At 33.1% G+C, this 22,415-nt stretch overlaps 1 protein-coding gene across 1 annotated transcript; it reads right to left on the reverse strand.

Annotated features, from left to right (window-relative positions):
- Positions 1–5,176: 5,176 nt before the first annotated feature.
- LOC134713197 (serine/threonine-protein kinase Nek5-like) lies at positions 5,177–22,412 on the reverse strand. The gene is made up of 11 exons (XM_063574923.1): positions 22,151–22,412; positions 18,520–18,783; positions 17,914–18,017; positions 17,118–17,214; positions 16,495–16,602; positions 15,905–16,045; positions 14,550–14,963; positions 13,796–13,844; positions 13,140–13,197; positions 8,139–8,223; positions 5,177–6,848 (listed from the first exon to the last, which is right to left on the reverse strand). The coding sequence occupies exons 1-11, from the start codon at positions 22,256–22,258 to the stop codon at positions 6,723–6,725; spliced, it is 1,554 nt and encodes a 517-aa protein (XP_063430993.1). The 5' UTR covers positions 22,259–22,412; the 3' UTR covers positions 5,177–6,722.
- Between the last annotated feature and the right edge of the window lie 3 nt (positions 22,413–22,415).

A 22,415-nucleotide genomic window follows, 5' to 3' on the forward strand; every position in this document is an offset into this window, starting at 1 on the left:
CGATAAGTCAATATTTATACCCATTCTCATGACCGATACTAGCTAAATTTTAGATGATGTGATGTTCATCAGTAGGGAGTCGAGTACTATTGTTCATTATCCTTCACTGAATTCCAGAACTCTTACATAATTTGCAGAGTGTAATTGTTATGTATATTTCACAATAATTCAGCTCTCTTGGTGTGTAATGCAAATACCCAGTCTTTGCAGATTCTTTCTATATCTCCTAATTGAGCTTTTAGTATCCGAAGGTTAGTGGAACTGTCAATTAACAATTGGAGTAGATCGTCATCAGATTTAATGATGTTATTGTAGTTGATTTGATTTTCTATCAACAAATTTTTGAGTCTAATATGGTGAATTTTCCTGACTGAGTTAAGGCTTTTGCAGTTCATAAGAAAATGTTTATAGTCTTCTGTTTCTTCTGTACAAAGTTTGCACTGTGGAGATTTTGTTGAATCAAAGGGGTTGTTTATACTTTGAGTTTTATACGTTCCAGTGAGTATTCTGGATTTAATTATGCCTTTAGCAACATCTCTCTTGTTGTCTCTGACACTGCTCCAACACTTATTAGGATTTCGGAAATTCCATTTGCTTATTTCCATATGATTTAATGATGATTTTGTTTTAGCTATCTCAGACCATTTTGTTTTCCGTGTTGAGTCTATCATATCGTGGGTCAATCTTTTCCAGTTTTTGTTTGGATTTAAGACTATCTCATGCGCAGAGGGCAATCCATATGCCTTGAGAATATGATCCACTTTGATATACCAGCTGTTGGAGTTATCATCTTTTGTTGCTAATTGTCTGATTCCTATTTTGTATTCAATGGAATTTGTATCTTTTGAAATTCTAAGGAATAGAGAAATCATTGCCTTGTGGATGAGTTGTTCAATGGCTTCTGCTCCAAGCAAAATATATATTGCAGCATCTGCAGTTCTTTGTGGCAGAGATAGCAGATGTTTAAATGTCTTTTTCTGGAAATTCAAAATATCAGCCTTATTAAAATTCAAAATTTCAAAACCATATAGCATTTTTGGTATGACAAATGTTCTCCACAGTTTATATGAAATCAACGGATTTACTCCATTTATTCCATGCAAGCCTGCTCCCATGAGAGAATACAAGGTAGCTCTAGCGGTGGATATTCTGTTGACTACATTTGGGGAATTTCAGTCTTGTCTTTCAATACCCAGATGTTTTATGGTTTGTTTTTCGCTGATTTTCTCGTTGAAAAGTTCAAGGTTAAATTCTTTGCTCTTTTTGTTGATCAGTAAAATTTCCGTCTTTTTACTATTGATTTTTACTCTATCATTCTTTGTACAGCTTTCAATTATACGGAGTTGAGTTGAAGCATCCTGTTCAGAAGTTGCACATAGCATAATATCGTCTGCACATGTTGGACAACCTAAGTAATTGGTTCCGATCTTAAATTCAATATTTGTAGCTTCAAGTGTATCTAGGATATTCTTGTTGTATGATTTATAAAAGTTGGCAGATAAAATACCTCCCTGCTTTACTCCTTGCTCGTTTGTGAAAGCCTGCGAGATACATCCTTGAGATTTTACTTAGGTTGATGTATTATTATACAACTCTCTGATCAGTAACCAGGTAGGGCCTGTAATTCCTTGGTGATAAAGTTTCCAGAAAAGATGTATGTGATCTACCACATCAAACGCTTTTTCTGCATCCAGAGTAATTAAAATTAGTTTTTCATTATTATCCTTTGCTTCATTTATTGCCTCGGTGATCAAAAGAGCAATGTTAATTGAGGAAGCGCCTTTTGTGAAACCTTTCTGTAGTCTATTTTGTTGCTTATTTAAGGTACCTTCGATTCTAACTCTTAAGCAGAGTTCTAAAACTTTGCATATGATAGAGATTACAGTTATTCCTCTATAATTCGATGGAATTGTTGGATCCTTGTCTTTTTTGTGGACTGGAGTTAAGAGTCCCTTTTTTATGGCAGCAGGTACATGTTTTGTATAGAAAATGTTATTGATCAGGGTTGTCAGGTAGTCAATTAGAGCTATACCTCCGTATATAAGATGTTCTGAAGTAAGACCGTCTACATCTCCAGACTTCCGCTTTTTTAATTGTGAAATAAGTTTTGAAATTTCAGAAGAGGTAACCGGTTGAACAGTTATGTCATCATTTTCGCATAAATTTACAATTGTTTCTGCGTCTAATTTGACCAGCTTGTCATGTTCTTTATCAAAGAACGGATTGTCTTTTGTTTTAGCTAAATTTGCAAAATGTTCTTTAAAGAGTTCATTTATATCATCCGGCGTAGAAGCTTCTTTATCTGGAGTTTGCAGCGTATGAGTGAATTGGGAGGAAGATGATCTTTGGGTTTTTATTAACCTGAAGAATAGTTCATTGTCTCTATCGGAAGCTTTCATAATTTCTTCATGTAGCTGATTTCTTTTGTCAGCACTTTGTTGTCTTTGTATTGATCTTACTAACCGTTTAGAATCAAGCCTGTGTATACTATATATGTTATCTTTTGAAGGGGGAGATCCTGCTTTTTACCAGAGGAAGAATGCCTTTTTGGATTTACTAACGGCATTGGCAAGTTTTGGTGACCAAGTGACTTATCTTTTTCCTTCTATTAAATTTTGATTTTCTACGAGGGTAGCATGCATCCAAAGCGTTATTTAATCCGGTAAGTAATTGATTTGTAGCTTGGTCAATTCCATATGGTGTTCTAATGTTAAGGTATTTTCTATCTTTTAGTACTTCCTGAACTTTAAGAGCATAGTTATCCTTATTAACTTTTTCCCAATTAATTTTTGCATGGACAACTTCTTTTTGCTGTTTCTGACTGGTACTTAGTTCTATACAGAGATCGGCAGACACAGGATAATGGTCAGAGGTGTTGTGACCTTCACGTAGGATTTTAACCTGAATTAGTTCTTTTAAATGTATATTGTTCTCAATAACTTTTATCAACACGTAGTCAATCTGTGATCTAGATGTTCCTTGAGAATATGTGTGATCAGTAGGGTATTTTGCTGGGAGTTCTAATCCACTCTCTTTACAAAATTGTTTAAATAGTTTATCTTGGGGGTCTTTGTAATGTCTAATAAATGAGGCGTTAAAGTCCCCTGCTATCATGATTGAGTGCGTATCTTGGTACTTGAGGATAATTTCTTTAAGAGCGTCTAAGGCTGTTCTGTAAGCATCATGTCCACTATCGGTACCTCTAGAAGGAAGATATACATTAATAAGGCAAGTAGGATTTCCAGTTGTAGATATTTCAATAGCTTGAACTCTGTTGTTTCCGTCAGGAAGTTGAGAAAACATTGAAGACATGGATTTTCGGTATAAGATTGCGATACCGCCATATTCCCTTGGACGACCTATTGGTGATATTGGTTCATCATCGTCAACATGTCTTGAGAAGGTGAGAAAGTCTGTATGATGTTGTTTCAGTTGTTCTTTTTCGTAATTAAAAAGCCAATGTTCTTGCAGCAGTATGATGTCATGTATATCTAAGAGTTCATTAAAGTAATTTTTGTTAGAATTGAGTCCTTTAATGTTGAATGTGACGATACGTAGTGGACTTGTTTTTTCCAAAATTATCAAATGATAAACACTAGCAGAATTTTGTAAATTCGTGAACCCTATCTTGTCATGTCACCTTTTTCTAGCCTACCAGCAGATATAATACAGCTGAGCCTCATTTCGAATGTCTCCTGTCTTAGGAAGTCAGGTTCTACTGTGTTTTTGAATAAACAATATCAAAGGAATATATGAAAAACCTATTTATTATTTAAGAACAAATTAAAGATATAGTATGCACAATCATATTTAACATAAGACAAGGAAACCTCATTAGTCAATAAGCATTTTATATATAATAACTAACAGACTTAACATAAGACAAGGAAACCTCATTAGTCAATAAGCATTTTATATATACTTAACATAAGACAAGGAAACCTCGTTAGTCAATAAGCATTTTATATATAATAACTTCATCTTTATAATTATCACAGATATAACATCAAATGTATACTAGCACTTCTTTAGTATAAAATACACTAAGAGGTATAAATAACCTAACAAATAACAAACCATTAACTAAAGTAGAATTAGTTAGACCTAATTCATATACTGTTAAATACTTAGAGTTAAAAAAGGACAATAACTGTTTAAACAATTAAATGTATCTGATACAAAAACATTCACCCTCATTTTTGTAACCATTAAAAAAGATATAAGCTAGTCTTACAGGCATTACTAAAGGACAACAATTTACTGCATTACACATTATGTGCATGAGAATCACTCGTAAAATAGAAATAAAATGGCTTCTGGATAAGTGAACTTCCATGGCTCAATTTTTCACCTACATATTCAATCACATATTGATGAATTGTCTAGGGCATTTAATTTATAATAAATAGAATCAATTCCACCAATCAAATATAGCTTTAATCCTATTTAAGCAACACTATCTGTTAATTTCACTCAATTATCTAGTGCAAATAGGGTAAAAATACAATTAAGTGAAAGAAAGAAAACCGATTAGAATTTAGAAATGTAATATATGGAGAGGTAGCTTCATTAAATATCTCATGCAATTAACATAAAATATTGGTCGCAGTGCTTGTTTAATTCAATATAGCCAAATAGGTGAACATAATATAAAATGTCATAACAATGAATCTTTTGAGTTACTTCCCTTTATAATAAATTTTTATACTTTTCTTACAAATCATAAAATTTTCTCAGTATATCCAAAAAAAGACTATAGGAAAATTATAAGAGATTATCAAATAAATAAATTATCTACCTGTTCATATCTAAGCTTGCTGCTTTGGTAAAATTCAGTACCAACATAAAAGCAACACCGATTTCATGCATCTCAACCACCCAAAGCATTTATACAACAATATACAAAATCTTTCATGTTGAAATACCTTTGAACATTATTTTTTTCTGCTATTTTTAATCAATAAAAACTATATAATTGGTGATATATATACCTAATTATCAAAAAATATATTATCTTTATTGCAGTCTTTGATTTGTGCTTGTTTTAGCATTACAGATACTTGATTTTTTTTAATATAATATCATATATACTTTAAACCTTTTCTCAGTTTAATTAGAAAATAATGTATACCCTTTTTGCAAGTACTTTACATTAAACAATCAATTAGACAGAAAGAAATCCGCATCTCGGTGCATGATCAAACCGTAACGCTATGCAATGTTATATAAAAAATTAAAGGTAAATATAAAAATGTAATTCTCTGTTTGCATATAACAGGAGTCTGTCATAAACTTAGAACATCATAAGGTTATACCAGCAAAGTGCATGATGTGCAACAAACAGATCTAAATCCAGTAACCATGGCAAATTCTCTATTAACACAATACCGTTTTTATTTGATCATGTGCAAGCTTTAAGTAACTAACGCATCCTAAAATCATACATAATATACCATCCGATTAAATACAGTAGAGAAATGTGAATACTTTTTTTTTATTTCATTCTATCTTTAAAAAAAGAAGAGCTACAACTAAAATATTAAAATATTTTCTTGATTCACCGGTTTTACTTTACTTAAAATCTAATATAACTTTCTCTAGCCATCTCCTTGTTTATTTCTATGATTACATTTCATAATATTATTCTTTAACATGGTTTGATAGACACATTGTAAATTTATAAACGTACTTCTAAAACCACCATGACATCAGACTTATATTGAATGTCAAAGAGTCAGATGTTAATTTTTCCAACACCTAGTATAAAATGCTATTTTTCAACAATAAGATTGGCATAAAATGAACTCATTAAATGAGAAATGTAGTTTGAAATAAATCCAGTCTACTCCTGCATTTGTATATGATTGAGGATTTATATTTTATGTTCTTTCCTTTAGTTACCAATGATTTACTTACTAACTAACAATATAATTTATCCTCAAACAATATAAATTAACATACACTTACAAAATTTCTCTACTTAAATAAAAATCACATGTATATCTTTAGCTAAGCTGTCACATACTATATAAGAAGTCAATTTTGTGGTGTAGTAATTTTATTTTAGAGTTAACCCAGAACCCCCCTGAAACTTTATTAATAGAAAACTGTTTTAAAAAATGAAACTAAACTTACGTGTGAATGTTGTCACACATATTACTTTGTTAATACATGTAGTATTGTCTATAATATACAAATATCACACAAGTCAAATCTAAAGGACAGAAGTACTTACAATAATATATATAATATAGTACTGCTTTTCTTGACCAGGAAGGTTAATCATAAACTGCAATCATGTTTTTTTACAAGCATATATATATATTGCTTATTCCACAGATCAGTAGAAATATGGAAAGAGCTATTCAATTCTCAAACTTAAATGTTTGACGAGTAGGACATCTTAGGGTTAATGTACAGCTTTTTACAGTAAAATTAAGGAAAAATTAAATAATTCAATTGGAAAGATACATGCATTGGCTTTTGTCAAAGAATTATTACACAGGCTTTTTTTATGAATTTTTTTTATGTGGAAATTATATCCTTAATCAATTTTTCTAGTTCATGTAAGCTTCATCTTCATTGTTTGGCAGCTCAGAAGATGGAATAAACCATTATTATCATTACTCAATCCAAAGGTCACACATGCAGCAGGTTTCCTTTCATATATTACATAAATGACTATCATTTGACACATAATTCACAGCCTGAGAGTTTTACCATCATGCATCAGTCTGTCCAGGTCCACTCTTTAGTTTATCCAAATTATATTCAAAGTTCTTACAATAAAACAACTGGACTCCAGTCATAGCAAACTTCTCTGGTGTCAAAAGTTTTATCAACTTTTCCTGAAAGTAAAAAATATTTGATGAATTAAAATACAAATACACTATACAGACTTAAATTGATATCATATAACTTAATAGGATTTTACATTGGTAATCCAGTCACATAACAAGTACTCACAAAATATACATCTGGTATCACTATACAATTTAAGAAATGTAACATAAAAAAGAATGCATTGAACCTTTGTTTATCCATTTACACCTTATCGCTATTTCTAGCTGACACGAAAATCTGTCCCGCCAGAAGTATTGAGGTCATACATCAATGATTTTTCCATTGCGGGGTCAGATATTTTGTAGTATGACATAAAAAAATTACGGGAACCTGTGTGATGTCCATCAATGATTGTCAAATAGAGATAAGGTGTATTGCCATATAGGTTGCATTATTTATTCCTCCACATACATTAAATGTTTAAACTTTAAGATGTGAAAATTTAACAAACTAATTATTTTGGTCATCAGGGTAAAGTGGCAGAATCTGGGTCTCCCATAATCTAATAGAAAAAGCAGTGTAATGTTTCAAATTGATATTGCAGGAAATTACAGGAGACAAATTTAATCAACATGTGTTTAACCAAGGTTACCAAACTGTTTCAAACAGGTTTTAATTACATACAAATCTACTAAAAAGTACTATAATTGAGTTTAGTCAGTTGATCATACACAGGGGTCGAAATTAGCGCTGGTCTGGTGGTCCGGGACCAGTAGAATGTGTGCATACCAGTAGATTTTGTCAGCTGGTGGTCTGGCGGACCAGTAGAAATTTATCGATAAAAATCACTGATTGCATCGCAATCTCAGTTTGTTTACAAAACAATTTACCTGTGAAATCAATTACACGGTACGGGGGGGTATTACAATTGACCAAGTTAATATCTCGGGTGAGGGCCCTTCACAACTATATAAAATGTGGAAATTTTTGGAAGGAGTTAAACCGCTGCACAAAAAAATTAAAATCAGTGAAAATCAAAAGAAAGATTGAAATAAACTATATGAAATTTACAAAAGGAAACGCAAATACCAAAAATCATGGGAAAAAGATCACTCCAGACGACACAGTCAGGCACCATATGGTCGTTGTGAGGATTGCGGTGATGTGGAAGACACGAAAAAGCATCAAAATAGAATTAAACATCTATCATTTATATTAGTGTTTGTCAAATGAATGTCATTTTTGCAGGACCAGTAGAGTTGTCAGTCCACTGGTCCGGCTGACCAGTACACAAAAAAGCTTAAATTCGACCCCTGATCATACATCAAATATTTCTTATACTATGTCATCATTACCTCTAATTCCATGTTGTCGTCTGTGGCATCTAGCAGGTCATAGGCTCTCCTGAACATGGGAAATCCTAATACTCTACAACAATGCCTGTCAATTCAAAATAGCAATACTTTCATTAAAAGTCGGTAAGGAAATTAGGAAAACTTAAAAGGTATTTTTCAGATTAATTAATTTTCTCCATTTTTTTCCAGATTATTTTTTCGTTTGACTAAAAATATAACAAACAAGAAGTAATTGTAACAGGATGCTGTTAGGAAGTCTCCCAAACAAAGCTCCGATAACTCCCCATTCATATGGTCCCATGTTCATTTGATTTGATTTTTTGTCCCATACAAGAATATATATGGCTTACGAGTAGGGATCTCCACCATTTACAAGTTTTCAAACAGAAGGGGGTGGTGGTGACCCTCAGGGACTTTACCTACATTTCATTTGCTTTGTTTTATTGTCCCCTACAAGAATATATATGGTTATGGGGTGGGGATCTGGACCGTTTACAAGATAATAGTACATTCTCAAATTGAACAGGGTGGGTGTGACCCCCAGGAACTTCCATCAAATTTCATGTGATTTGTTTTATTGTCCCATACAAGAATATATATGGTTTAGGGGTGGGGATCTGGACCGTTTTCAAGTTTTCAACCAAGAGGGGGTGGGGTGACCCCCTAGGGACTTCCCTTTTATTTCATTTGATTTGTTTTATTGTCCCTTACAAGAATATATATGGTTTAGGGATGGGGATCTGGACCGTTTATAAGTTTTCAACCAGAAGGGGGTGGGGTGACCCCCTACAGACTTCCCTTTTATTTTATTTTATTTGTTTTATTGTCCCCTACAAGAATATATATGGTTTAGGGGTGGGGATCTGGACTGTTTACAAGATAATAGTACATTATCAAATTGAACAGGGTGGGGGTGACCCCCAGGAACTTCCATCTAATTACATGTGATTTGTTTCATTGTCCCATACAAGAATATATATGGTTTAGGGGTGGGGATCTGGACCGTTTACAAGTTTTCAAACAAGAGGGGGTGGGGTGACCCCCTAGGGACTTCCCTTTTATTTCATTTGATTTGTTTTATTGTCCCCTACAAGAATATATATGGTTTAGGGGTGGGGATCTGGACCGTTTACAAGTTTTCCAACAAGAGGGGGTGGGGTGACCCCCTAGGGACTTCCCTTTTATTTCATTTGATTTGTTTTATTGTCCCCTACAAGAATATATATGGTTTAGGGGTGGGGATCTGGACCGTTTACAAGATAATAGCCCATTCTAAAATTAAAGGGGGTGCGGTTGACCCCCAGGGCATCCCTCTATATTTCATGTGATTTATTTTATTGTTCTATAATCATTTCTGAAGACTGTATGTATCTATCACTTATAGTTTTCAAGTTATATTCATATAAAAAAAATTGAAAATAAAATCCCATAGGGTTCTATAGTAAAACCCTCCCTGCTTTCTACCCCCCAAAATACCCCTTAATAGACCCCAATGCACAAACGAAAGAATGATGGCTCACTAGACATATTAGTCTATAATTTTATGAAATCCTAAGTCAATCTGACAAGCAGTTTTGGAGAAACGCTGCGGACAAGTTCATTTTTTAAAGCGGCGGAAGAAGAAGAAGAAGAAGAAGAAGAAGAAGAAGAAGAAGAAGAAGAAGAAGAAGAAGAAGAAGAAGAAGAAGAAGAAGAAGAAGAAGAAGAAGAAGAAGAAGAAGAACTGAGCAAAAACAATAAGTCTCCAAACTTTGTTTGGGAAAGTTAATAAAAAAAATTGTACAGACCTTATCATAAATGTTGATAGTATGATAATTATTTCAAATGCTTACCAATAAGGAAAAAAAAATCTTTGAAATTCAATATTCATGTATCTAAACTGGTCTATAGAAATCTATCTGTACAAATAATTGTACAAGGAAAGAAATCTCAAATCTACAGAAAACAAAAATGACTTTTTGGTGGTTGATCTGTTTCCAGATTTAACAAGAGGCTCTTAAGAGCCAGTATATCAACTATCTCTATCTATAATTAACTTGGCCCAGTATTTATAGTGAAAAATATTTTGTTAAAATTTACAAAATTTATGAAAATTCTTAAAAATTGATTATAAAGGATAATTACTCCTTTATAAGGGGTCAATATTGGTCATGTTGACTTATTTTTAGGCCTTCCTTTGCTGTAATTTATTTCTGTTTACAGTTTATCTCTATCTATAACAATATTCAGGAAAATTACCAAATCTGCAAAATTTTCTTAAAATTACCAATTCAGGGGCAGCAACCCAACAACAGGTTGCCTAGTTTGCATAATTTCAGGGCAGATGGATCCTGAATTTATGAACAATTTTATCATGCCAGATTTGCTCTAGATGCTTTGGTTTCAGAGATATGAGCCAAAAACTGCATTTTAACCTATGTACTAAAATAGCCATGTCGGCCATCTTTGTACATGGGCGGGTCATCAGACATAATTTTCAAACTAGATACCCTAATGATGATTGTAAACAAGTTCAGCTAAATTTGTCTTCGTAGTTTCAGAGGAGAAGATTTTTGTAAAGATTACAAAAATTTACGAAAAATATTTGTTAACCAGATGCTCCGCAGGGGGTAGCTTTATAAGACCGCAGAAGTTGAACCCTGAACGGTTGGGGCAAGTATGGACACAACATTCAAGCTGGATTCAGCTCTAAATTTGGATTGTGATTAAATAGTTGACACAGCATAGGTTTCTGACACAGAATGAATGTGTTCTAATGAACTTTAAATTTTTGTTTTCTCTTAGAGCAATTCACTATGCTGTTGAATATTAATCCTCTCAAAAAAATGTTTGAAGAAATTTTCTTTTTATTTATGAAATTTCAAATGAGAAAAATTGAACCCAATTTTTTTAATCACGTCCCCCTTTCCCTTATTCCAAAACTAATCTCAATTAAAATTTATAATGGAGTTTGCAACAATAACTACTCATTCAAATACATCATAAAATATTAAGATGTAAAAAAAACTGCTTGTTATCACTGAATGGTAAAGATTATTTTAATTTATCAGTTGGTAGTAAAAAGTATATTGTATATTGTATATAACAAAGATTTAAGTTGATTCTGGACAAAGAAAGATAACTCCAATTAAAAAAAAATCTTGCTAATGCACAATATTGTGCAATTAGATATTTCTTGCTTACTATTCTGGACAAAGAAAGATAACTCTAATTAAAAAAAAATTTGCTATATCACAATATTGTGCAATTAGATATTTCTTGCCATTGCGCAATACTGTGCAATTGAAAAGACTTGCTATTGCACAATACTTAATATAATAATTTTAGATCCTGATTTGGACCAACTTGAAAACTGGGCCCATAATAAAAAATCTAAGTACATGTTTGGATTCAGCATATCAAAGAACCCCAAGATTTCAATTTTTGTTAAAATCAAACTAAGTTTAATTTTGGACCCTTTGGACTTTAATGTAGACCATTTTGAAAACAGGACCAAAAATGAAGAATCTACATACACAGTTAGATTTGGCATATCAAAGAACCCCATTTATTCAATTTTTGATGAAATCAAACAAAGTTAAATTTTGCACCCCGATTTGGACCAACTTGAAAACTGGGCCAATAATCAAGAATCTAAGTACATTTTTAGATTCAGCATATCAAAGAACCCAACCGATTCATTTTTTGTCAAAATCAAACTAAGTTTAATTTTGGACCCTTTGGACCTTAATGTAGACCAATTTGAAAACGGAACCAAAAGTTAAGAATCTACATACACAGTTAGATTCGGCATATCAAAGAACCCCAATTATTCAATTTTGATGAAATCAAACAAAGTTTAATTTTGGACCCTTTGGGCCCCTTATTCTGTTGAGACCAAAACTCCCAAAATCAATACCAACCTTCCTTTTATGGTCATAAACCTTGTGTTTAAATTTCATAGATTTCTATTTACTTATACTAACCTTATGGTGCGAAAACCAAGAAAAATGCTTATTTGGGTCCCTTTTTGGCCCCTAATTCCTAAACTGTTGGGACATAAACTCCCAAAATCAATACCAACCTTCCTTTTGTGGTCATAAACATTGTGTTTAAATTTCATTGATTTCTATTTACTTAAACTAAAGTTATTGTGCGAAAACCAAGAATAATGCTTATTTGGGCCCTTTTTTGGGCCCTTATTCCTAAACTGTTGAAACCAAAACTCCCAAAATCAATCCCAACATTTCTTTTGTGGTCATAAACCTTGTGTAAAAATTTCATAGATTTCTATTAACTTAAACTAAAGTTATAGTGCGAAAACCAAGAAAATGCTTATTTGGGCCCTTTTTGGCCCCTTATTCCTAAAATGTTGGGACCAAAACTCCAAAAATCAATACCAACCTTCCTTTTGTGGTCATAAACCTTGTGTTAAAATTTCATAGATTTCTATTCACTTTTACATAAGTTAGAGTGCGAAAACTAAAAGTATTCGGACGACGACGACGACGACGCCAACGTGATAGCAATATACGACGAAAATTTTTTCAAATTTTGCAGTCCTATAAAAATTGTCAATAAAGGGCAATAACTCCTTAAGGGGTTAACTGACTATTTTGGTCATGTTGACTTATTTGTACATCTGACTTTGCTGAACATTATTGCTGTTTACAGTATATCTCTATCTATAATAATATTCAAGATAATATAAACCAAAAAGGGCAAAATTTTCTTAAAATTACCAATTCAGGGGCAGCAACCTGACAACAGGTTGTCAGATTCATCTCTAAATTTCAGGGTAAATCAATCTTGACCTGATAAACATTTTCCACTGTCAATTTGTTCTTAATGCTTTGGTTTCTGAGATATAAGCCAAATTTACATTTTACCCTCTATGTTCTATTTTTAGCCATGTAGGCCATCTTGGTTGGTTGGCCGGGTCACTGTACACATTTTTCAAACTAGATACCCCCTTGGGCCAGGTGAGTTAAAAAGTAGAAATCACTGCTTAAAACAACTTACGCTTGAAGCATAGCTATCTGATGTAAAAGTAGTTCTTCAGGGGTCATTTTAGAGGTGTCTGTAAAAAATAATCATATGCAAAATTAGGACTCATAGACTTATATATTTTAAATAATCTTTTATTGTTAGTGATTGCCTAGTGTCATTTCTTATCAGCTCATATTTTCTTTTGTTTATGTTTTTTTTTATGGAAGTTTCTCTTTGATTTATGTACATGAGGATTTCTTGTTTAACATATTGTGTAGATGCCTTTATTGGGGATTGTATTTTAATACCTCTGTTTTTTTGTTTCTTTTGGTTTTTTGTTTTGCATAATGGGCCTGTTGCCTTATTGTTGTATACCCTAATCTATTTTTATTCATATTTCTACAGTATACTGACTATTAATTTTACTGACTATTAATTTTCATCCTAAGCAGATAATCTTGGAAATATATGTTATAAAGAAAAAAATCAATGTTCAATTTAAGAATGCTACTTGTGTACATGACAATGGTTTTCTTTTACAAATTGTGACTTAGATTGAGAGTTGTCTCATAGGCACTCATACCACATCCTTCTATATCTATTTACAAATTAGATTTTTTTTTTTTTAAAAGTGAATATAATTAGTGTATAAACAAACCAGTTCTAATCTAAACAAAGAAACAATTTACCTGCAGCATTCAAAGCTATAGGATTTTGATCTACTTCACCATCTTCTCCCTAAAAAAGAAACATTTAACATAAAATAAGTAACTTCCCCTTTCTATTTCTCAATTTTGTGAGTAAATACCAAAAATAAATTAGAAATCTTTAGTTTAAACATATTGATTTATAGTGGATTGGGAAACAAGTTATTGCAACTAATATTAGTCCCTCTCCACTTTGCGAGGGTGAGTGCTTCCTTGTAGCAGCATTAGATTGCTTTTTTTCAAAATCAACAAGGGTGTCTTTTACGTGCAAGAGATGTGGCTCTCTCTTAGCAAGTATCAGCCATTTATTTTTCCCTTCTGAAAATCTATCATCATTTTCCAAGACCATACTCGCAAATGGTGTCATTAGAAAGCCATAAAATTCACTCCATGAAATTTTCTGCCCAAGATGGGGTTCGAAACCAGGAACCTTTGTGTTAGTAGTCTGATGCTTACACTTAATTTGACGTCTTTCACTTTTAATAAGATCCATTCCATCCACAAGATGTTCAATAAATCTTACTGCATAATGTAAAAATAGGAAAATGACCTTAATGTTTAAGTGTTTTTATATTCCGCAAAATTATTTGCTACCCAACATTTGAATGTCAATTGTGATTGTTTCTTTATAGCAAAAATTCAAGAACAAAATTTCATATATAAATTGGGCTGAATAGGAATAAAACTGACAAAATCTTAATTAAAATGAGATAGAATTTGATAGTTTAAAACTTACCTTTGGAAATATCTGTGTCAAGGTGTGTACAACTAAATTGACCATGTGTCTTGGATCCATTGGTTTCATCGCCTCTTTCTGTTTTTCCGTCAGCGTGGCATCCATATCAAGACCTATATCATCTGTGTCAGCTGGTTTCTTTTTATACATAGACCTCAAACCTTTAGATGTTTTATCATAATCTTTCTTTTTCTCAGTAATTGTCTCCTCCAAGATATTCTCTACACCTTTAGTTGAAGCTGCCCAGACACTGCGGGCATATTTTTGCTGTTTTTCGTTCAATGTTGTGACTAACTTTGACATATCATAAACATCTTTTTCCTTTTTTGTTCCTTGCATAATGATGCTTTCGAATCCTGCTTTGGACATGGTTGTGGCAAACTGGCTTTTCTTTGGGGACACTGCTTGAAGGGTCTGTGATACAGAAAAAAAAGTTAACAAATTAAACATTAAAATTTCTGAATTCTGTATCACAGTTCTAAAGAATGATACAGTAGAAACATTAATTTTTGTGGGGTTAAAATTTCTTGGTTTTGTCTCTATATAAGATTTCATTGGAATTTAATTCTGTGGTTTCCATTAAATGGATGAGATAGTATATGAAGGTTAAACTTTTTTTTTAATTTCGGCAATATATTCTGTCCACAAAATAAAATCCTCCACAAAAAATTCTGCTTTTACAGTATATTAGACACATTTCAAAATTTTACAACTAGTAGAATAACATACATGTCTATTTACTTAGAAATATACTAGATAACAACCTGAAAAAACTTATATATCATCATCATCAGGCATACCCCTTGAAAACAAATAAGCACTGTTACAGTCAATGTTCTGCTCGAATTGTGACTGTTAAAGTCGAGTTTGTGAGTCCAACGAACCCCCCTTTGGAAATTCCTGGCTACAGGCCTGTCAGGTGAACATAAATCGATTAAGTGGCAGATCAAGGAGAATAATTTGTAGTGATATGAAAATGAAATATCCATCAATATGGCTGAAGTTTATTAAACAGACTGTATGCTTCCCTCTAGAAATTTTCATTTGCTTTTTGTTGGGTAGTTCATAATTCCCCCATCTACCTTAATTCATGGTATTGCATCTTTGTTGGGTAGGTGCATATTTGACCCACATCCACCTTTATTCATGGTACTGCATATTTGACCCACTTCTGCCTTTATTTATGGTATTGAGTCATTGACCCACATCTAACTTCATTCATTGTTTTGCGTCTTTGGTAAGTTTGTCTTACCTTTGGTTTAAAAATGTTGTAAAGAGGGAATCAGATAAAATATCATCGGCTGAGGGTCAGGTTTAAGAATCTTTACACATCATTTTTTGTATGATTACTTTACCTTTGGTTTTTTAAATGTTGTAAACAGGGAATCAGATAAAATATCATCGGCTGAGGGTCTGATTTTAGAATCTTTACACATCATCTTTTCTAACAGACTACAAAACTGGGCACTGTATTTATCTTTTGGCATTGGAGGTAACTGAAATTCAAAAGTATGATATAATTACAATAAATGCATCCATTTTAAATAACTAATTATACTGAAGAGACCAGAAGATGATCATTTCTGTACACTAAAAATAAATACTTTGTGTATTGTATCAGAGATCCTTTTTTAATTCCTACTAGAAGGTAACACCTCCCACTCTAGAATCTTTAGGTTGATTTTCTAGGCACTTTATATATATATTTATAAACCTCTGCACTTAAGTAAAGACAGTAACAGTTTACTTCATTTATATGAAAAACAACATTGTTTTTGATATTATTTCCCCTTTGAACAAAACTCCATGATCTTTGCTGAAGAGCCGGTCAGTATGTCTTAGTTTGGTTGTTTATATTTGTGTTGATGGGTTTCTGTTTCATCAATGTATAACCCACAATTCTTTTTATTCTTTACATTTTTCAACCAAATATTGATATAATTACCTCTCCATGTACAATTTTAAATACTAGCTGCTGCATCAACATAGCATCAAATGGTCTTTCTAATGTTGACATTTCATATATAACTACACCCATTGCCCAAATGTCACTCTGGAAAACAAATGTTGACATTTCATATATAACTACACACATTTCCCAAATGTCACTCTGGAACACAGATAGACATGGTAGCTATCGTGGTTTAAACAATACATGTTGACATTTCATATATAACTCCACCCATTGCCCAAATGTCACTCTGGAATACAAATAAGTTGACATTTCATACATAACTACACCCATTGCCCAAATGTCACTCTGGAAAAAAATAGGCTAATAGGTAGATATAGCGATTTTAAGTGAAAACAATACAGGACAAACAAGAAAAGTATTAAAACAGTACATGTTGCCTGTTCCATGACTGATCACTAACTGATCCGTTTTTGATATCAATGACATTTACATAATTTGTCTATGATTTTTCTTTTTACTTCCACCAATTATAAAAAGATTACTACAAGGAAGTCTAAGAAAATCATTCTACTGTTTAAGATGTAATGTGATGGTTTTCAAGAATTTCACAAATATGGCATCATGTAAAAATATTCTAAAACACAAAACCTTACCTTTGTATCATAGGGTTTACAAGCAAATATTTCTGGTGACATATAGTAAGGACTTCCACAAAATGTAACAGCTTTGGCATTAGGTCTTTCTAAGACTCTGTGGAGAAACAAAGTATGTAATTAGATATAGTAAGGACTTCCACAAAATGTAGTATTGCTGCTCCAATCAATATATATCATCCTTAACATGCATGCAATATTTGCAACTGGACATTAATCAATCCACCAACCATCTTACCAAAAGTGCATGGAAGTTATAAAATGTTTTTATTCTTTAGTTTTAGTAATAACCTTGTTTAAAATGATATAGATGTGTCTGATCCCTTTTTTAAAACTTCCCACCAATCTATACTCAGTTTGTGCTTGATTTTTTTAAATTCTGTTTACAATTTAGGTATGTTGAATTGAAGATCCCATTTCCTTTTTTACATTCTGAGACTGTAGTACATTGTAGTATTCTTGATGTAACATTGTCACATAGCTGTTATCTCTTTACATTAAACCCTATACAATTTACTTCCATGTACAAATCTATTGATGTAAAATTACATGTGGTAATTTTTGCTATTAATTGAATGCAAGACAAACAGGTTAAAAAATGTTGTAAAAGAGTTAAGAAATAATTGATGCAAGCTATATCTTATTGTAGTTTTAACATGGGTAGGCATTACATGTATATTTGTGATTATTTTTTCCCAAGCAATTTTTTTTATAATTAGATTATATTTTGCTTGCATTAATTACATGGCACAGTAATTTTTATCATATTAACTTGTCAAATGTATATAAGACATACTTTGCTAATCCCAGATCGCCTAACTTAGCAGTTTTCTGTGGTCCTGTCAGAAAAACATTCTGTGTCTTTATGTCTCTATGTAAACAATTCCTAGCATGCAGATACTGAAATACAAGCAACAACAACATAATGTACAGAATTTTGGAGTTTGCTGTGATTTTGTCAAAATTTTTGTCAAACATTATATGTGCATTTAGATCAACTTTTCTGGTGAAAACATTTAATCAAAAAAGTTTAGAGTGTGAAAGGGGAGATGAGGGAGCACTAAAGAGTCTATTCCAAGTCAGCTATCATGGATCAAGTGATGTTAATCTCTGTTTGTACATTTATTTTCTCATACAAATGAATAATGCAGGTATGTGTGATACAAATGTATATGTCAAGGTATATGTTGAAAAAAATAAATTAATATGGTATTTTCAAAAAATAAGGAGATTTGTCAATGAGCCCACAGCCCATCAGTTACCAAATAATCTTCTTGCAAGTATTTTATAATGGTTCCCTATTTCTCTTTGCAACTAGAATATTTGAACCCCAAAATACCTTTCAAATACTGATTTTTTTTTACATTCTATTTTTCATACAAGAATATAAGTCAATGCTTACCTGTAAGCCACTACAGATCTGTCTGAACCAATTTACAATTTGATCTTCATTAAATGGACTTCCTTTTCGTGTTTCAATGTATTCTGACAAATCTCCACCGTCACAAAATTCAGTAACTATACATAAAGCACCCTTTTCTTGAAATGAATCTATATAAGCTATTATATTTTCATGTTTAAAATCCGACAACAATCTAGCCTCTCTTTCAGCAGCTTCTCTCTCCTCTTGAGGGGACTTACTCAAATCAATCACTTTCATAGCATACTGAAATGTAAAAAAAAGAAGTTTTATTATGTAGGAACCACAAACATCATTCTTTCTGTCAGATGTCGTGATACTAAAGATAGAGGTTTCACATAAATGAGGCTGTGCAATCATACATCAAACTGTACTACTCAAAATCTAACCCTTGAAGAGTTTACACCTGGGCAAGAGCCGCCTGGAATGAAGTAAATAAAGATATAGATTTACTGACAACACAAATAAGGAATGATATCCAAAAAAATCAAAATGTCAACGAAGCTTGGTTGACATTTAAGAAACACCTATTTGCCAGCCTTGACAAAAAAATATCATCTTAAAAAGTCAAGTCAAACAACAGACTGCCATGGATAAACCACAAAATCAAGAAAATGCTGAAGAAAAAACAAAATCTGTACAACCAAGCCCAAAAAACGAAATCTTGGACAAAGTATCGCCATTACCAAAAACTTGCAAGAGAGAAATCAGGAAAGCAGAAAACAACTACATCAACAATGCCATAATCGAAGGAATGAACAAGAACAACACAAAACCCTTTTGGAAATATGTCAAGTCAAGGTAGCAAGACAACATTGGAGTTGCACCACTAAAAAGACAAGGGTAACTCATAAACAACAGCAAGGAAAAGGCTCAAATTCTACTGGGGCAATTTGTGTCTGTTTTCACAAAGAATACAACCCAAACACTGCCTAAAACAAACATCAGGGTAAAAGACTCCATAACTCAAATCACCATCAGAACAGAGGGAGTAAAAAAGCTGCTACAAAAAATCAATCCATTCAAAGCATCTGGCCCAGACATAATACCAAACAGAATACTAAAACAATGCTATGAACACCTGGCACCAATAATATTCCAACTATCCCTAGACAGTGGTACCCTACCAGATGACTGGAGAAATGCCAACATCTCTAGCCTATTTAAGAAAGGAGACCAACATGAAAATACAGGCCTGTCTCACTGACATCAGTACCCTGTAAGCTACTAGAGCACATAATATGCAGACTCATGCTAAAACCTCTAGAAAAGTATATAAACATCACTAAACCATGGCTTCAGATCCGGATATTCATGTGAGACCAAATTTGCCATCACAATCCATGACATGCTCCAGTCATACGACAAAGGAAGCCAGGAAGATATAGCAATTCTGGACCTCTCCAAGGCATTCAATAATGTACCGCATGATAGACTCCTGCACACACAAAAAAACAAAAAAACAATATGGGATTAGAGGAAACATACACAAATGGCTTACTTTGATGCGAGTCCAACTTGATGGAGAACACTCAACAAATGCATCCGTCAAATCTGGAGTCCCAAAGGAGGGGTTCTAGGGCCCATCCTCATCCTGTGTCATATAAACGATCTACCAGATGCAGTAAACTTGTCAGTCTGACTATTTGCAGACGACTGTACAGTGAAATCAAAAAGCGAACTGATCACAATAAATCACAAGAGGACCTAAAATCACTGAAAACATGGACAGATGACTGGGGTATGCGCTTCAACGCCGAAAAATGCTATAAGCTTAGCCTGAAAAGTATTAGCCAACGGTTCTACAACCTAAATACAAAAAAAAATGTAACTACACACTCGAACAAATGTCATCCAGATCTTATCTCAGGCTACAAATACAAGAAGATCTAAAAGAGGGACGAAAGATACCAGAGGGACAGTCAAACTCATAAAACAAAAACAAACTGACAACTCTATGGCTAAAAATGAAAAAGACAAACAGACAAACAATAGAACACATGACACAACATAGAAAACTAAAGAATAAACAACACGAACCCTACCAAAAACTAGGGGTGATCTCAGGTGCTCTGGAAGGGTAAGCAGATCCTGCTCCACATGTGGCACCCGAAAATGGAAGGAACTATTAACAAACACATGTAAAAAAGCAAATTCCATGCTAGGTTTCCTTAAGAGAAACCTACAGCACTGTCCTAGGGAATGCTGTAATATAAGTTATATGGTTCGCTACTGACCCCCTACGGATCCATAGGGGGTTAGTAAAATCCATAGGGGGTGAGGCCAGAGTTTTGTTGAAAAATAAACAATGAAACACAACAATATTAATAGACGACATCGCCATTAACACGTCACGAACCCCATATGAAACTTATTAACCCCATACGGTCTCATAGGGGGTCACCACGTGATGGCGTTTAACCAATCACAACGTGATAATTCATCTGTGGTCCGATAAAACAGCATATAGCACTCGTGAGATCCATTATGGAGTACAGATCAATTATTTGGGACCCATATAACTAAAAAAGACATCGACAACTTAGAATCCATAAAAAAGGGCTAGATTTATCACCAAAGACTACAAATCAAGCGATGAAAGACGTATGACAAAAATGCTATCAGAACTTCAGATTAGGTAGCCGCAGTCAAGATGACAAAAAAAAAACGACTGATATTCTTCGTTGAATTGGTTGAGGGGAAGATACCAGCACTTCCACCTGACGATCTTATGAAATTCCATAGACCCAAACGACTAATAAGAGCTACAACATATAACAATTTTGTATATAAGAACATTATAGACCAACAAGTCTGTAGCAACAAAGGTGCGGTCATAGTTCCTAAAAGTATAACCGATCAGTTCAAAAACTCCAGCTTTGTGCGCACTGCAGTAGATACACCTTATCGCTATTTAGTCAGGCCGCCAAAAATAGAGGTCATCAGTACTGAGCTGAGGGAGGAAAAACTTAAGAAAGCAATCATTAATAAACTTTGATAGAGTATGATCCAATTTTTCAAAATTAAAATTGAAGTAAAAAATATTGTGTTTGAAGTATTTACAGTAGTTTAAACAGGTCTCATGAAAAAGTATTATGCACGGTGAATTGTTTAAACAGATAGCTTCAACTGGATAAAAAAGTTGTGTAATTTTAGAACTTATCGGAAATCAGTGGCGGATCCAGAACTTTTCCAAAGGGGGGGCCCTCTGACTGGCCGAAGAGATGGCCTGCTCTAGTCACGCTTCAGTGATTCCCAATAAAATCAACCAAATTTTTCCCACAAAAGGGCCCCCTCCCCCCCTTGTTCAGCCTATGGAAATGAATTCATATATCAGTTGTCACCACTCTCCAAATTCACTACAGGTCAATGATAAAATTTCTTCTCCTGTTCTTTTGTAGATGAATATCATATAGAGAATAACATGTAATCCAACATTGAACATTTCTTCATAATGTCCAGTATGTCTACTTTCACTTTTGTTCCCAGAGCATTTGTGTGTGAAAAAGAAAGTAGGTATAAATAGACAACTTGAAATATAACTACTAAAACTACTACTTGTTAAAGCAAATTATCTAATTAGAACACAAGAAAAATGTATAAAATAATGTACCTTTTGTGTTTTATCTGTTTTGTCACAACATAAAAATACTTTCCCAAAAGCTCCTTCTCCAAGAGTCTTCTCCAGCTCAAACTCTATCGGACTTGCCGCAGCGGCCATTCTAATAACTTAAGTTTACAATGACTAAGAATTATAACATCTACATCTGAATTGCAGCCCTCTGGATATTGTAAGATTAAAGATTGACTGTCAAAATTAAACAAACGAAACTCTACTACAGATTTTTATGGGTCACTGAATTTGACTTCTGGGTTCA

Source organism: Mytilus trossulus, chromosome 1 (assembly GCF_036588685.1).
Source record: "Mytilus trossulus isolate FHL-02 chromosome 1, PNRI_Mtr1.1.1.hap1, whole genome shotgun sequence".
Classification (NCBI taxonomy): Eukaryota; Metazoa; Mollusca; class Bivalvia; order Mytilida; family Mytilidae; genus Mytilus; species Mytilus trossulus.